This window comes from Acipenser ruthenus, chromosome 7, assembly GCF_902713425.1.
Source record: "Acipenser ruthenus chromosome 7, fAciRut3.2 maternal haplotype, whole genome shotgun sequence".
Lineage (NCBI taxonomy): Eukaryota > Metazoa > Chordata > Actinopteri > Acipenseriformes > Acipenseridae > Acipenser > Acipenser ruthenus.
The window spans coordinates 37,129,647-37,148,320 of NC_081195.1; the positions used below are offsets into that span (position 1 = coordinate 37,129,647).

The 18,674-nt window shown below is 38.5% G+C and overlaps 1 protein-coding gene across 2 annotated transcripts; it reads left to right on the forward strand.

Moving 5' to 3' along the window:
* Positions 1-700: 700 nt before the first annotated feature.
* On the forward strand, positions 701-18,288 carry LOC131737504 (trichohyalin). Of its 2 annotated transcripts, none has more exons than XM_059026860.1 (6): positions 701-798; positions 4,970-5,022; positions 9,555-9,698; positions 10,084-10,152; positions 11,781-11,876; positions 15,560-18,288. In XM_059026860.1, exons 2-6 carry the CDS (start codon positions 4,981-4,983, stop codon positions 15,647-15,649), a joined length of 441 nt encoding a protein of 146 aa, XP_058882843.1. In that variant the 5' UTR covers positions 701-798; positions 4,970-4,980; the 3' UTR covers positions 15,650-18,288. The 2 variants fall into 2 exon arrangements, with proteins under 2 accessions (XP_058882843.1, XP_058882845.1); XM_059026862.1 differs by having other exon boundaries at positions 9,555-9,680; positions 15,560-18,285.
* The last annotated feature ends 386 nt before the right edge of the window (positions 18,289-18,674 follow it).

Genomic DNA, 18,674 nt, shown 5'->3' on the forward strand with positions numbered 1-18,674 from the left:
TTTAAATGACATCTACAATGGGGAACTCTGGTTGGCTGAGGGCTAATAACAATGCATCTGTTCATGTTTATCTGTTCAATCTATCTGTTCAACTCCACCAAACAGCGGTTTACCCACTTTTTTTATTTACCACAGCACCACTAGCCCAGCCAATGCGGATCTTGATCTAAGTAGAGAAATGATCTGAATTCAGCTAATATATTGGTTTAGCACACTATCTTCACTATGCATTGCACCTGCTACCTACACAGAAAACTTGAACGTTCACTCACCACGATAGGATAACTTCTGGACTCTACAGTGACTTAGTGTCAAACGAAAATAAAAAGTAAACAAGGATGGGTATGTCGTGATCACAAGATCAATTATCTGGGCAACAATTTTTTTATTTACATTTTTTAAAGCCACAGTTTTACTGAAACACACTGTTAGACGATGTTCATACCCACTAAACTCCCCCTATTTATAGGATCTATTAGGTGGCAGTTTTTAGAGAGAAGGGAATAACGCAATAATTACACTACAGCGATAGCTGAGCCAGCTCTTTGCTTGGCGCTGACCCTGCACATTGTGTTACAGTACAGGGCACACTCGCAGACCACATGCAATGCACACAATCATTGATCAAATTAGGCGTGGCGTCATTTTTATTATAAGCAGGGTGTCACTTTCAGCAGGGAGCCGTTGAAATAGCTGCCGTGTTTACTGTCATGGTCAAGCCACTGATAAACTAATGAGCTCAACCTCCAGAACTACTGGCAGCCTCAAAGCCACTGGATCTCCAACAGCTTGCTACAGGTGAGTCCAATTCAACTTGTATAATGAGTGCATTGTGTAGTGTTGTTATTATTATTATTATTATTATTATTATTATTATTATTATTATTATTATTATTATTGTTATAAACTCAATTATAAAGTCAAGCCCTTCTTAGGATCAGGGCTTGTCCCTTCCAAACCCATGGTAAAAGCATAGCAAAGTGTAATAGAGCACCGTGAATCATAGGCAAGCATTGTAAAGCACAGAGAGGTATGGTAAAGCATAGGGAAGCATTGTAAAGCACAGAGAGGTCTGGTAAAGCATAGGGAAGCATTGTAAAGCACAGAGAGGTATGGTAAAGCATATGGAAGCATTGTAAAGCACAGAGAGGTATGGTAAAGCATAGAGAAGCATTGTAAAGCACAGAGAGGTATGGTAAAGCATACGGAAGCATTGTAAAGCACAGAGAGGCATGGTAAAACATAGGGAAGCATTGAAAAGCACAGAGAGGTATGGTAAATCATATGGAAGCATTGTAAAGCACAGAGAGGCATGGTAAAGCATAGGGAAGCATTGTAAAGCACAGAGAGGCATGGTAAAGCATAGGGAAGCATTGTAAAGCACAGAGAGGGATGGTAAAGCATTTTAAAAAACTAAACTAACTCTCATAAAAGTGCCCCATGGTAAAAACATAGAGCAGTGTAATAAAGCACAGTGAAAGCACGGTAAAGCATTTAAGATTTTGAAAGGGTTATCAGATTTCCAGAGTGAAAAACCAGGACATTTTTTTTTCTTCAATTCATTGAAGCTGTAGCAACAGAAGCAGTCAAAATAATTATATAATAACACAATCATAATTAAACATTGTGTGTGTGTCTCTCTCTCTCTCTCTCTCTCTCTCTCTCTCTATATATATATATATATATATAAATATATATAAAATCAGTTATGAAAATGGCTGTGTTAATCAAGTGGCACTTCCAAAAAAACCAAAACTAGCCATGGTCCAGAAAGTTAAGCAGAATATTAATTATTAAACACATAATCAGAATTATTAAACAAGTAACCCATATGTTTATTTACTGTATTTTTGTATAATAAATGACTGCGCTGTCAACTTGCTGAGCACGCTGCTACAGATTTGTACTTATAAAAAAAGTGAATACAAAACAGCAAAACCAGGACGATTTAACAATTTTACTGTTTCTGACCGGGACAAAAAATATGAAGGCTGAAAAGTGGGACAATCTTCGTTGTTTTCCCAGGATATCTGCTAACACTAGTAAAACACAGAGAGCTATGGTAAAGCATATTAATCAACATGGCAAACCAGGGTAAGCTATGGTACATGCAGAGTATAACCATGGGAAAAGCATGGGGGAAAACTGCACAAATACAGTGCAAACATACCATGGTAAACGTTTATAAGGGGTTTGCCACAAATAAAACTTGCTCTAGAAAGAGATTTTATTGTATTTAAAGTGAGAGAGCATTGCTGCGCTGTAATCTTATGTGACGCAAACAGGAGAGTAATTATAAAAGAAATAGGGTGACACTTTACATGAAGTGTCTCTAATTACTGTGTGTTTACATAGTAGTTACATAGTAAATACAAGTGTGTTTACACATAGTTACAACGTTATTATGCAGAGTTACAATGTGCTTAATGTGCAACTATTTTCTGATATAATTCTGCACTTAGATATATTGTGCAACAGTTTGCTCAAGTGATGTTGTATTAATAAATACAATGCGATGGCCTTTTTTAAATTCGTAAGCGACCGAGCTTAAAAAAAAAAAATCTATAGTTTTGAAAATGTTGCTTCATGCAGCCGAAGATTTTTACATTGTTTACTACGAATTGGTGATGATGATGATGATGATGATGATGATGATGATGATATTTCGCTAGTCATTTTCTTAATATAAACATCACATCCAAAAAAATATCGGTAAGGTACAGTTTTGTCGTTCAGTTCATAGAACAGGAAAGCAGTTTTTATATTTTTTTTATTGTACATTGTATGTATATAGAGTTATTTTTTAAATACAGTTTCATCATTTGGAAACTGTACAATATCAGACAAAAAGGTACCAGATCAGGTACAGATGATCCCCTGGGTAAATAAGAGGAACTGTTGAAATGTTTTTTTGGTGTCGCTTTGTGTTTCAAAATACGCATTGCCAGCTGTGGCCATCTTACCACATGAGTGTTAGAGTTCACTGTGCATATTTAAAATGTTCTACGCTGAGTGTAATAATTAGACATAGGGTAGGCATGCTTTCTAGTAAAGCTCCTGCTTGAGGTCATGGAAAGAAGGAATAATCAGGTCTTTCACATACACACTGTGGCTCCGGGGCATGGTCTCACACATGCAATGAGACCTAGGAAGAAATATTCTTGGTGACCTGGGGTAGGATATTGAGGAGGGATCCTCCTGCACAGAAATTCTTACGAGTCAGCAATACTTCATTGCGAAGAAAATATAAAAAATAAACAGAAAGGCATTTGTTTCTGTTTTGTACGGCAGCGTTATTCAAAATCATGTATTATTTCATTAAACAGATTGCTAGTTTATTTAAGAAGGCCATATTCATTACAGAATCCATTTCCAAGATGTAACTAGATAAATGCTAAGATAAAAGAGAAATATTGCTGAACTGATAATGTTGTCGCTGACTCATAAACAAAGCAACATTTTTTTTTTTTTTTTTTAAATATATATTTATATACCGTTTTCATGCACGGAAACTGCTAAGTCAGACCCCTGGGACCGGTTGTACTAAAGGGGTCCGATCCCGGATCCGGGCTCAGATGTTGATCTTGATCCTAGTTGTGTTGTACTAAACGGATCAGTGCTCAATCTGAGCTCAAATCTGAGCTCAAACCTGATCTTGCTTTTGAGCAGGATCAGAACTTGATCCCACTTTTGAAAAATTAAGGAACTAAACATAGATTGAAACAGAGATCATTTAACATTTTAGAAAACATTAAGCAACAATGCATTTAAAAGTAGCTGTAACAGTACTTTGTACAATATTAGTTTGTGTTTAGCGATATCTGACATTTCTGTTTTCGCCGTATAGCTACAGAAGAAAATAGACCTGACTGTGTAATTAGGTTTCATAAATATTATTTCAACGTTTTCTGTGTTGACAAAGTCATACTGGCGTTCTCATGGTATCGATTACAATTAAATCAATAATTCGATTTAACGTTGTAGTTTTTTTTTTAAATGCATATCATTTTTTCCCTCCCAATTCCTTTTTTCTCAATAATTTAAGCTTACCTTTTCACAGCCTCAATCTCCCCCTGTCCTCTACATTTTCCAGTTGCAGCTGTCTGTCAGCACTTGATTACATTTGCTTAAAATGTGTTGATAATTTGCCCTGAACCGACGCTGCAGCTACATGTTTGTGTGTATGGTGGCTATACCACTGTAAAATATCTGTGTGCCCCTCAGAAAATACACACGGCCGTGATTACGGTAACATTTATTAAAACATTTTAGAAGTTAAAAAACTAAACAAAACCAGATACCGGTATTAATATACTCGATCTGTTTTTATAGAATCACTGGAGTTTTAAATTATACAGTAGTTGTACAGTATATGTACAGTAGTTGCTTCTGATTCATGTCATTTAAATTAATGCGTATATTTGCTTCTCATTAGTCAGTTTCTTGGATCGCATTATTGGTGATAAAACGAGTGATCAGGAGATGATTTATCGGTATGCACTACTATGAAGAAGTATGTGAAAAATACAGTGAACAAGGGGCTGGAGATGCACTACTGAGTGTCCTGTTGATATGCAGTGCCTTTTAAACCTGTTTTACTGTGGAAAACAATACTTTTAAACAGAGTGTGTAAAATAAACTGTGCGTGTGAAAATAAATTGGACCTGACGTGCCTGAGAAGCGCTGAATAAATGGACCGCAAAGGGTTAAAGCTTAGTCTTTAAATCCACAGCACTCCCTTGCTGTTTTGTGTAATGAATTTTCTGCTCTCTTTTGCCACCTGGTGGCAGGAATAATGAAGTGCAGCTGATTCAATGGTGGTAAGAAAAAAACAGGATTGCAAATCCGAGGCATTTCTGCGTTATTGCACTGCGACAGTCTCACAACAGGAGAATAGCTGGTTTTGGCTACCACTGTGGTCCCATTTCATTACTGTTGCTTCAAAAACTGTTTTTATTTCTTTATTTAGGAACGGACACAATGGACCACACAGAAAGATTCAAAGGGATTCCGATGTCAAAGGTGAGATACCAGGAGTAACTGAGATAGATGGACCTGCCGCAACACTTTCAATTGGGTGTAACATAAGCACGGTGGTCAGGACTGCTTTGGACTTGATAAAGTGATCTGGAAGGACCATTCCTCTAGGGGTTCACCTCTAATTCACTGGTAATTCGTTAAGTCTTAGATGCGGAGTGACTGTTCAGCCCGCTATCATTGCTGTCCTACCTTTGTAATTGAATCTGAGTTTTTATACACTACAGAATAGAGCCTTGCTACCCGACCCGAGTCCAACGGGACCCGACAATAAATGTGGGGTTCGGGTCGGGTGTAGGTTCTCTGTGTGCAAGTGCTTCCTAAAACTCACTTCCTGCCTCCTTTTTTGCCTGTCTAAAAAAAATCTTGCGTGGAAAGTGGCAAGGACTTCTAGCGTGCACGTCACTTAACCAAAAACTTGTACGAAGGAGAGATTCTCTTCCTTAAAAATATTGAGGCTGCTTGAGTAAAGAAAAAATATATATCAACAGGAGAATGTGTAGCAGGGAAACGTTCCGTTGCTGGAAAGGGTGCGTCTAAATCCACTGTTTGGAAAAACTACGACATTGTTGTATTCAGCAGTAATAAAGTCCATGTGGCTTTGTACAATGCAAACCTTGCAAAATATTACTGAAATATGACAGCAAACAGATGGGAAATTCATTTCTGCAGCAGCACACTGAAAAGGGATAGATATGTCCTGTAGCTGGGCCAAGTCAGTCATACATGACTTCTTTTGTCCAAAATCATTATGTGAATTTGCAAGAGCATCTGAATGTGTGGCTGTTTATGGTAACACAGTTTTGAAGAAGCCTGTTATTGTCTTCTTTTAAATCATGCAGTGTTGGATTAGCAAAGGAAGTAAATGAGATATGATTCATTGAGCGTGATTTTTTCTTTATTTCTTTATGTTTTAACTGGAAATCAGGAATACTCTACACGGAAGATACTTAGTTTCAGTAGCATATGTTTGGGTCAGGTTCGAATTGGGTTTTGCAGACCTCTACTACAGAACATGAAGGTAAGAATTCACTTAAAGTTGAAAAGTTTACCCACCCACTCATACGTTACTGCTCAGATATATGGTCATGGCCACCATTTGCATAACACACAGGATAGCCCCTTGCGAAAGATTTTGCTTCATTTTAAGGTTCGTAGCCCCTTTTAAGCAGACCCAGGCACAAACAAAAAGGTAGTAGTGGTAAAACAGTCATGGCTGCTTTGATAACTGTCCTAATATGCGTGATACTTTTCAGTATATTTGCTGAATATCACAATAGGCGTGTGATGAAAAGATTAGTAGACATGCAGAGAGAATCTACAGAGCAGATCAATCGAAGAAGGGCGTTTGAAAGAGATGAGATATCGCAATTTCTGGAGGAGACAGCAGTTCTGTTGATGGCTTCCAGCTCTGTAATGTACGGATGCTCAAGTGACTGATTGATTTGGCAGAAAGAACGTCCCCATGGCCACACTTACTGGTTTCAAACAGTTCCTACATATGCAGAGTGGCTATGGAATTTTAGAATGCGTTGGGAAAACATTGAAAATTTGGCGACATACCTTCGTCCTGCTCTCGAGAAGCAATCCACAAATTGGAGGAAGCCTATGGACTACAGGCGACGATTGGCAGCTGTTTTGTGGTGGTTTGCAACCTCAACAGAATATAGAACTATCGTAAACATGTTCTGAAATTGGGGAATCGACTTTGCAAACTGGTGCAAGCAGTTTGCAAAGCAATTAAAGATATTTTGTTTAGGAAATGCATATCACTACCTATGGGAATAAGGCTTCAGCAGACTGTGCAAAGGTTTGGCAGAAAAGGGTTTCCTCAGTGTGCAGGAGCGATTGACGATACTCACATGCCCATCATCATCCCATCTTCAAACCTGGCTGATTACCATAATAGAAAGGACTGGGACTCCATAATTCTACAGGCAGTAGTAGACCACAACATTTTCTAAGTACTGAAAAAAAAAAATCTTAGCCTATTGTAGAATTTTAAAGATCATGGATGTTAGTATTTTTTGTTTTATTATTAGTTCAAATCAGCATGAAGTTTTAACATCTACTCTCGTGTAATGGAAATCATAATCAGCATTATTACTAGCATTTTTGTTTTCATTGTTCAAACAAAAAATAAAATAAAAAAAACTAGTTTGAACATGGGTATGTAGTACACAGCAGCATAAAGGGTTAACGAAAAACACAGTTTAGGTCATTTATTTGTGTTTTATTCATCATATGTTAACATTTTATTGCAATTGCAGGTTTGAAAACATTATTATTATTATTTTCAAAATCTGGTACCTGGGAAGGGGTTTCATTTTTACATCTGGAGTTAGGTTTTATATGGATCGGTTTTTGAAAAAGCCTGCTTCTAAGACAGCCAGTGAGGAATGTGACGAAAAACATATTGAGCTGAGGTTTACATATACTGGATCCGTGACTAAACCACATCGCAGTGTGTTCTTGATGAAATAATTGCTCATGAAAGTATGAAGCCTTCACAAATGCACTGTCATTTAGAAACCAAGCATCCTTCCCTGAAGGACAAACCAACTGTTTTTTTTCTCAGAAGTTAGCGAATCTGAAAAAACAGCAGGATGTAAATTTTCAAGCAAGCAGGGTGAATACCAAAGCTCTCCATGTGTCCTACATGGTGGCTTTAAGGACAGCAAAAAGCGGTAAGCCCCACACCATTGCTGAATCACTTATAGCTTATGTTGACCTGATTCTGCAAGTAAATTAAAAGTTATACCCCTTTTAAACAATTTGGTTGCACAGCGCATTCGTGAAATGTCTGCTGATGTTCGTGAACAGTTTTACATGAAAGTGAAAAACAGTGACTTTTTTGCTATCCAACTCGATGAATTGACTGATGTGTCAGGGGCTGTGCAGCTTTTAGCTTTTGTAAGATGCTTTTGTGATGGATCCTTGCAGGAGTATTGTTTTGTCGTCCACTTTGAGGTCCAGCTACTGTGGAAAGCATTCATGACAGTTAACGAAGCTGGGCTGGACTGGGAGCGGTGTATTGGTGTATGTACTGACAGTGCCAGAGCTATGACTGGAAAGAACAGTGGTCTGGTGACTCAAATTCAGTGCACACAATGCTACTTGGACTTGTTCAATATACCGTGAAGCTCCAAGATTCACAGTGGCTTGCAATGCTTTCTTATCTCGCGGATGTGTTTGACCAGCTCAGTGAACACAACAAAAGTCTACAGGGATGAACTGCGAACCTTCTTTTTATGAATTACAAGATCGAAGCATCCATTCAAAAGCTTAATTTCACGTGTGCAGGATGGCAGTTTTTAAACCTTCTCTCTGATGGCAGATTTCATGAGAGAATATTAATTCTGTGAGTTGAAGACAAAGGACATTATCCTACAAAACTGCTGCGTTATTTTCCTCAAGTTACAGCAACAGGTAGCCTTTGGATAAGAAACTCATTTGAAGAAGTTGCTGTTAAAAATGCAGCCTTTATCATGCGATAATACCCTGAAGCTCACTTTTCCATAACAATTACTTTGTGATGTTTGGTTATCTCTGCGCATGGAATACTAGTATGCTAAGCCATGCAAGTGCGTGTGCCTTTTGCATCAACATACTTTTGCGAGTCAGCATTTTCGAATCTGGTTGCAATCAAAAGCAAATACCGTAACCGTCTCAATGTTGAAGGTGATCTGCCTCATCTGGAAGTCCTTTATTGAAAAAAGCAGGCGCACCCATCACACTGAAAAAGAAGGATATTTTGTGTTTTTGCATTTGAATGTTTTGCTTAAAATGTGTAGATTACTAAATTAGTCTTTGATTGCCAATGCACCTTTAAAGTGTGAGATTTGAATGTTTTGAAATCATAAATGTGTTTAAAAATATAGTTGTGTATGTTTAGATTTTACTTGCATGGAAAATGGGGGTCGCGAGTTGTTCACCCTCAGAAAAAGGGGGGTCCCAGACTGAAAAAGTTAGAGAACCCCTGATCTAGAGGTATTGAAAAGCTTCTCTGTCAGTGTCATCTCTATGCCTGGTATTTATACTCTAGTAGGCTCAGAAACCACATAATTTGTTATTCAGCTGTTACTCCACTCAGGTGCAACCAACCCTTAACTACTCTTTTTTTAAAGGATACTGTGATTGTTTTTTTCCCATATTTTTCCCATACATTCTTACACATGCTTTATCTCTCCAATCATTCTGAACCTAAGTTACCTTAGCAACTCTACTTATGCCCGAGTCACTTTCAACAAACTGGTTTAACATTACCAACACGGTTTCTCTCATATGATTACCAATACATTTTTACTCTGCAAGTGAGGAGGGTTTAAAAGTTAAAGAGCAAGTGACGATTAGTGACGACAAGTGAAGACTAGCATGGCATTTAAAGGTGACAGTCACCAAGGCAGAGACCCATACTCTGAGGTTTAAAAGAAAGTTTTTCTTTCATTGGTTTCCATCCAAGAGGTAAACGGAGATGGAAAAGGAATTTAAATACTGTTGCTCTTCATTCTGCTTAGGCAATGAGAGCTATGTGCAAAGAAGAGGACTACGCCTTCTTGAGAAGCTTGGATGAGAGACGGCAAGTGTTGTCAGATGAAATCCAGCAGGTTCAGAAGGAACTGGAGGAACGGCACGAGGAACGGGTACAAGAACTGATGACTGTAAAAGCACAAACACTTTATAAATATATTTTATAACTATATTATTATTACACTGGATATCTTATGCACGACCTGAAGTAATACCTTTTTAATTCAGTCCTGCTAATTCATGTGGATTTAATTACTTGTAAATGATGTTGATCACATGTATAAGGCATGCATTCATACCCTTTTACTCGCCCACCAGGGGATTGAGAGAAGTGTTAATTCATGCATGAGGGAGTGGAGGGCAGTCACTGGAACACCACAGTGCTGATAGAGAATGGGGTTTGCGTCAGTGGAAACGCAGCTTAGTGCCCCGCTTCACAAACAGACCCCAAGCAGGTGATTCTTACACGTTGTTATCATTAATATTCAGGGATCTACCTTTGTAACCTTTACTCAGGTCCAGAGAAGGCACCAAAGGGAGCGCAGAGAAAAAGAAAGACAAAGAGAACTGGAAGAGATGCAGAAGGTAATTCTGTCAGTACCGCTTTACTGCAATCAGGTTTTGAGTTGAGCAATCGTCATGGTAGATGCAACCTACCATAACTGGGTAACACTTCCATTTAGGCATCAAATACAAGCAATTAACAATGCATCTATAGATGTGTTATAAAGGATGTTATCCCGCTTACAGCTTATTCAGAACACAGCTGCTAAAATTCTGACTAAAACCAAGAAAAGTGACCATGTTACCCCTGACTTAGAATTTTTACATTGGCTCCCTGTGGAATATGGAATTGATTTTAAGACTGATGCTAACATATAAGGCCCTTAATGGTCTAGCACCTGTTTATCTGCAGGAGTTGCTGATCCCATACCATCCTAGCCGCTCTCTGAGATCACATGACACAAGGCTGCTTGTTGTTCCTAGGGTCAACAAAAGCAATACGGGAGGCAGGGCTTTTTCCTGTAGAGCGCCAAAATTATGGAATGCTCTACCTGTATTTGTCAGGGAAGCAGATACCGTTACAGTTTTGAAATCAAGACTGAAAATGTATTATTATAAATTGGCCTTTGTAACTTAATTGCTGCTTTTATTGTGCTATTATTGCATCATTGCATTTTATCATACTTTTTTATTATTAGTAGTACTATTATGTAAAAGTGTATATATGTATGGCTATATTGGCACCTATACTTATATGTATTTATTTTACACTATTATTCTTCACTATTATTAATATGTCTTATGATCTGACAGTGGTAGATGTACAGTATATCTGTTATGTTATATTAATGTATGGTTTTATCTTAATGTATCATTCTCTTTGCTGTGTTTTGTACAGTGCTTTGAGATACCCCTATAAAAAGCGCTATAAAAATGAAAATAAATAAATAAACCGAAGTATACAGATAAAATTATTATCATTAATTAGTCATTACACTTGTAATTTATCATTGACATTTTGCCATTAATAATAGTTCAAAAAAATGGTCTCATAAGAACACTGACAGAAGGGCATTCATGCTTGAAAATTACCCTTGTAGGGGTGTGCCGAGTAGTGAGCATAAATAATTATCCGTAACGAGTGTACACAGGGTTCATATCTCTGCAATCCAGTCATCCTGCTGTATCCTAAGTAAATTCTTACTGGTTTGCTAATTAAATATATTGATTCACTCGCAAATCTATATTTTTTACAATATTATATTTATATATGGTTTAAAATAAATCTCTAAAATGCAACCATTTCGAATTTTTTTCTTTCTTTAATAAAACACCATTCCAGTAGACTAGCACGCTTGTAATAGAATCTAAATAGTTTTCATTATTTACAGTCCGCTGTAGTTTATGTGTTTTGTGCACAATAAACGTGTAAGCTTGTGCTGAATATGCAGTAATATCAGTGTACAGTAAGCTATCAAAGTACAGCATGGTGTTTTGGCATAGACCCTCATCTTAACATTATTTGTAAACATGGGAGTCTTACATTGTTTTTCTCACATAATTTGTGGAGCTTTTCTTACTATGTTTAGTGCAGTCTAGTTGCGTAGCCAGAAGGAATGTTTAATTGTAAATTCACTAATTGAGCAGGGACTCGTCGTGCTGGTTAATATGTCAAATAGTTTGTATTGAGTGTGTATACGCTATCACAGGAGAAACAGGAGCAGTGGAGAAACCAGGCAGCTACAAGGGCAGCTGCACAGGAGAGAGCCCTCAGAGAGAGAGCAGACCGGCTAAAGCAGTTTCGGGTAAGGAAATGATATGAGGTGACGTGTGTATCAGCATTGACAATGATATGAGGTGACGTGTGTATCAGCATTGACAATGAAAGATGTCCTGGCTCTCCACACGGGGGCGTGTCAGGTCAAAGAACCACAGCAGGCCAATCCCCTGTAAACAAATGCAGCCGACGAATCCCCAGCTCCGATTCCCTGTAAACAAACACAGTGGCAGAGTGTCACAGGTGGAGTGTCTGTCTCTCTCCTGCAGACACACGCATGCGTCTGAGAAACCAGTGATAGTATGCTGTCCCTGATACAGGGATGAATTCAAGGCTGGAGAGTGGAAATAGAACATGCATGTTTGAGTTAAGTGTGTCATGCTAAAATGAGTTTTAACTTGTGTTCAGCAGTGTGGAGTAGTGGTTAGGGCTCTGGACTCCTGACCAGAGGGTCGTGGGTTCAATCCCCAGTGAGGGACACTGCTGTTGTACCCTTGAGCAAGGTACTTTACCTAGATTACTCCAGTAAAAACCCAACTGTTTAAATGGGTAATTGTATGTAAAAATAATGTGAAATAATGTATAATGTGATATCTTGTAACAATTGTAAGTCGCCCTGGATAAGGGCGTCTGCTAAGAAATAAATAATAATAATAATTAAAGGGTTTTTGGGGATATCTTGTGATGAATCGCTGCTGGGGGGTTGCTGCGAGGGGTCCTTGGCGGTCGTCCATCAGTGGGAGGTTCGGGTGCAGGTTCAATGAGAGGCCCCAACACACGGACACGCAGCGTTTCAGGGAATTCAACTTAAGACTTTTATTATATCTCATGAGTTCTACATAACTCGTTCCTTTTTTGTAGTAATATCAATCCTATACACCTACTGTCTCTACATCCATAACATAAAGGAGGTACCGAGCAACACAACACATCCTCCATTTACACTGAATACTCTCTCCCTCTAGTCCGATCTCATTAGAATCTCGTGTGACCGTCTAGTCTTTCGCACCAGACACTGTCTTAAAAGGTACAGCACTCAAAACATAATCGCATAATCGTCACAACTTTTTTAATAGATCAGCTGAATATGTAAATAAAATACACTGCCTTCCTAGACCACAAAAGTCTCTTCTCCCCTGAAGACTTTTGGGGTCTTGAAAGCCTGTGTATTTTTTTTATACATATTTAGGTATCACCCAAACAAACATTTTTTTGTACTCGTAACTGAACCAGCTTGACTTCTCTATTCTACAGACAATTGTTCATGAAACCTTTTAGCCAGACAATAGACAAGGTTTCAATTAAGCAAAACAGTGGTTCTGGCAGGGAACTTTTACCTTACATCAAGCATATTATAGGCGCTTCCAATACCAGTCCAAATCGTCAATCGAATAGAGAGTATCTTATTTTCTTTTGATAAAGAATATGTCCAAAGATCAGCAAGGAAGGGATTTATAGCTCACCTCAATCCATTACGTCCCTGCTGTGCACCAGCCTGCACCTGCTTTTTGGCTTCGTCTAATGGGGAGGGCAGTTATCCTGCCCCCCTGCCTATGGCTTCCCTACAATCAGCCTCTCCACTGATCTGCAAGCTAATTTATGGGCAGAGGTATCTCGAAAGGGAAGTCCAAAAGGCCAAAAAACTTAGTGTAAAATATGTTTAATGTTGCCTATTGTATATTTTAATAAATAATCTATGGCATTCGTTTTCTGACTGAACTATGATAACTAGCGGCATATGTTTAACCAAATGTGATGGCCATCATGACTTTAACAAGCTCTACTCTTGTGAAATAGATACTGTTCTGGTTAGCCGCGGCTAAATATTAAAACAGGCTCAGACAGTCAGGTCCCTGTATTCTTTAAGGATAGAGAAGCTTTTTGGAAACTTGGGAACCAACAGCTTAGGTAATCTTTCATGGGAGTCCGCACTGCTGTTGTGGAAAAAAATTACATTCACCACACAGCTGTGCCGCTATGCAGCACCAACTAATAGCCTAGATAACAGACTATCACCTCGAGTCCTTAAGCGGAGTGTACCTGAGCCCTAGAAGTGTTTTAGAGCATATTTAGGCTGAATAACCAATAAACACCATGTGCATTTATGGAGTATACTGCTTAAACAGAAACTTGACATAATTAACAGACACCCAAGTTTGAAAGAAAACCTGTTTATTGTGGAACCATACATAGCACTGGCAAAACATGAGTGGGGTTAATACGTTGTGGTGCAGCCCTTTGCCTTATGCACTGTGCAACCACTGTGTAAATACACAGTAATAAAAGACACAAAATGTAAAGTGTTACCACTGTTTAGGGTTAAACAGGCTTTCTTTTTCTTGCAGTGTACTTGTTATATAAACTCCAATGAACGTCCATGGAGTGCAGTGGTTTTCCACTCATGAGGATAAACAGCCCATTCATTGGCATCCTCATTCATGGCATACCTACTCAATGAGCATTCATGAGGTTTCCTCTATAGTCATCTACTATTCTGGATATGCAGTGTGCATATGAATCACAGTGCCTTGCCTATAAAGACACACTGATATGAATCGCATGCTGCAAGCAAAATATAAGAGGCCCAGGACCAAATGAACACCAGATGTTTTTACTATGCTGAGAAAATAGTTTCACATTTTGTGGCTAGCATTTTACCCTAATCCCAGACTGCGTACTGCAAATCCCAAAACAATGAATTATTCAAATATACTTTTGTAAACTCGAAATTACACTAAAAACAGAAATGCAAGTCAAGAGAAATTCTTACCAGAACCATCTATCACTAATGTATATTTACGCCATAATTCTGGGAACATCCTAACATTCCAGGTTGTCTCTTCCTATCAGATTCAGGTAAATTGTCCTAAGAGTGAACTCCTGTTGAACTAGACCTTGAGAACATGAGATTTCATTTGCAGATCAGTATTTTCATCTGGCAGCTGTCAAATGCACCAAATTCAGCAGGTTGAGAAACGCAAGCTCAGATGCAAGTGGTTTGTCAAATAACTCTCCTGCCTGTCTTCAAATGAGCAATCATGGGCTGGTCCAGCTTGCTTTGTGAGAAGCACCACAGTCTAGTCAAGTCAGAGCCCCAGGAGGTAATGTCTATTGGCCACTTCAATAGCTGTCTGCTGTTTTGCTGTCTTTTACCCCTGATTTTCTTCCCCTCACCACAGCAATTCCTCACACAGCTCAGGAGAACTGAAGGTTCAGTGGGCATCCTCTGATCCCACGACCGAGCCAACTTCCTCTTCTGCACTCAGGAACTTGAGAGCTACCGGCCAGCCCTGCAGTTGTCCGCTCTTAGCTCACTAGGCGCCTGGCTGGTAGGGTCCGCTGTAGCGCGATAAGGAGAAACAGTCCCTTCCGGTTTTGCCTCCCTAACCCACGGGAGCACCAGAGCCAATGCGACACTCCCTCATCCCCAGCAAAGAACGCTGACTTCGCAAAGCCAGGACACAAACCTGTGCTCCCCCAACTAAATCTCCATTGTAATTGTATTTGTTTTTGTATGGATGTTATTTTAGGATGTTTTGCAATGAGCATCATTGTGTGCTGTCTCTCTGATGTCTTGCAGGGACCTCCTTGGAAATGAAAAGTACATCTAACTGGGTTTACATGCTCGTTTAACTTGAAGGAATTGAACTGAGTTTTAACAGAAATCTGAAAACCCCTGTATTCTAATTGTAATGTTTTCAACTTCCGCAGGATTTTCAAAGGCAAGTCCTGGAAGAGGAGCTTGGCCTGTCTTCTGGAGAGAACTCAAAGGTGTTAGAAGACTTGCTCTTGAGAATTTAGCTTCATTCCTGATGATTAGAGGCAGTCCAGATCTATCGATAACAGAATTCCTTGGAAATCACTGGATTTGCAGGCTCACGTGAAATTCACAGTCTTCCACAGATTCACCATATTGTGCAGCTACATCTTCATCATAATTAACATAAACAGACTGCTTAAGTGACCTGAAATATATAACTTACTTGTTCGGTTCTAGTTTTGTTAAATTAGCAGATGTTCTGTCTCCTTCAAAAAGTAGGAGTTCATTAAAGACTGGAGTTCAGGCTTTGAAAATGTGGCTCAATAAGGAGTCTCATATGATTGTGATGTTTTTGTTTGACAGTTTCTAAAGATTTTACTGACACAAATGCTTGCTATATTAAATCGGAAGCACTTAACCCATACATTGTTTAATATGATTATGTTTACTTGAGTTACATTTTTATAAGCCATTATTAACACAAACACTAAACACACAAGATGCTCCACAGAACACTCCGCAGATATCTACTTCAAATGTCCTCATTTTTTGTGCATATTTTACAGCAGAGTTGGACTGTCTCTACCAATGATTCAAGTAGAGAATAAGGATTATGTATTAATTAAAGAGCATTTATAGTGAGTACCAAATAACAAAATACACTATAAAACAGTCGTGATAAAGATATTGCATGTTTTTGGCATTGTATGCAGAGTAAGCATTAAATAATTGTATAACAATGCACCCCTAGAGTAATTAATCTGTTCACACTTAAATATCCTTAGTTTCTTTTTGATATTATGTTGCACATCATATAGAACTTGTCATCACATATTTATTGCAAATGTCATAGATATTATTTGACAGAAATCTAATGCAATATGGCATATTTAGCAAATCCACTATAAATCTATCCATTCCTTTGACCGACAAGGTTTACCCCATGCAGAGATGGAGCCAATAAGCCTGGCTTTGCCTGGCGACAGAGATCTGTATCTAACACTTTGAATATGCCAGTCACTAATGAAACAAAAGGGTTAATCAAGCCCCTCTCTTTGAAATTTAAATGCAGTGGATACACGCACAGCAAAAGAAAAAAAAAAAAACAGTTTAAATCAGCTTAAACAGGAAACAAGAGATTTGAAACAATTCCACATCATCTTGATTTAAAACCACTACAAGTACAAGATGCAATCGTTTTTTATTCTTAAATCGCCTAACAAGCACAGAATAACGCAGGTAGAAAAACCCTAAGTAAAGTGAAACTGTTTGCGATGTCTAACCAGTCGCATCCCAACATATGTGATGTCTAAAGAAATGTAATTTGTTATGGTAAAAATAATGGGAATTCAGAATAAAATCAGAATGATTTTGCAAATGTTATGTATGCTTAAAAGTTTCCCTTTTCTAAATTATGACAATGAATAACCCAGATTGGAAGTCCAATCCAGGGTAAAACTAGCCACATAAAATGTTAAAATCCCTCTGAAAGCTATAAAAGTTGGCTGTAAACATTACAAAGCGTTCTCTCAGATTCAAAAAATCTACAAGATTGTGCCTGGAGATCCTCAGCTTTCAGCTCTCAGCGTTACTCCATCCAGATCAGAGGCCCTGACACTGAGAAAACACAAGGTACTGTAACTGCACTGAAACTAGACTGCCTTCCTGCCTCGGTAACAATACTCTTAAATATCAATATGGTTTTGTGTGATGCCTTTTTGTAGTGTGAACATGTACTAATATTTCATTGGCAAATTGTTGTTTAAAACCTTGGTTCTTATTGTAATGCTTTTAACATGATATTAAATGTGTAAATGTCTTGTTTGATTTCCAAACGTAGTTTTGATTGCATGCTTAATAAATACCATCTAAGAAGGGATTCTCAGTATTAAGTCATTCACTCAAGTTGAACAACCTTGATTTATGAACTTTAAATTGAATGGATTGTGGTCTATTTTTGGTTTGTTGTAATGCGTAGATCTGCTATCGTTTTCAGAGAGCAACATTGAAAATGGGTTTATACATTATAATAAAACACGGTTATTGCTTTTAAGAATATTAACTGCCTACAATAGTACCCTGTAGCAGGGCGATTGCCCTGCACGTGTGTATTTAGTGTGGATATAATTTGTATGGGGAAATGGGTTTATTGTGTGTCGTTTCGGAGTTGATTTGTTTAATTGAGTTATTGTTTTACAGACGGGTGCTCGATTGAGACTTGCTGCCTGCTAGGCTTGGTTGAGGGGAAGGGCAGCAGGTGATTGGCTGTGCTGGACCTCAATCAGCAGATGGGCGGGTCTTGACAGAGTGTCCGTCAGTTCAAAAGCATCCGCGGGAGATGGTTCGGGGCGACTGTAACGCCATGCCAGAGGGGAGCGGCATATACTCGGGAGAGAGTCCGTTCTGCAGGAACGACAGCTACGCCACCTGAGACTGCAAGCGGTGCTTGTGAAGAATGCCCAGCCAAGGCCGTATGAAGCAGCACGAGTCGTTGTATGAATACCGGCTCATGAGTAGGTTAGTTAGGGGATTGTGATCCCATGTGATGTATAGCGAGGGTTACGTAGTGTAGCCGGTTCCTGGAGTGGGACACCTCGTTTTAAGGCTAGCGCTCGCCCTCTGGGGCACCCTTTATTTGTAGTTTTTGTACTGTGTTTTATTTTGCCTTTTGTACAGCTTGCTGTGTGTGTCCTCTGTGCATTACCATGGCTGGTAACGTCACATGACCACCTTTACTTCCATTTCTGTTTGTATTAATAAATCCTGCGCGCCTGTGCCACCGTTTCAACTCCACCCCCAGTTGTCTCTGTTCTTGGTAAACAGCGGCTATCTACACACGTGACGTAAGACCCTGTCTCATACCCACAATGTGGTACTTTTAAATTATTTATCTTCATGTATTATAGTATTGTTTTGCGTATTCATATATATATATATATATATATATATATATATATATATATATATATATATATATATATATATATATATTTTAGTTTAAGTTAAGTTTAATCAGTTTTAATTAATGTTGTCACTAATTGTTTTACATATCACTGTATCTTAAAA

What these genes read in the sequence shown, in the direction of transcription:
- LOC131737504 (XM_059026860.1), top strand. Translation starts at nt 4,981, where the DNA reads ATGGACCACACAGAAAGATTCAAAGGGATTCCGATGTCAAAG. An exon ending in AAGGGATTCCGATGTCAAAG is followed by an intron (nt 5,023 to 9,554) that starts GTGAGATACCAG and finishes CATTCTGCTTAG; the next exon opens with GCAATGAGAGCTATGTGCAA. An exon ending in GGGTACAAGAACTGATGACT is followed by an intron (nt 9,699 to 10,083) that starts GTAAAAGCACAA and finishes ACCTTTACTCAG; the next exon opens with GTCCAGAGAAGGCACCAAAG.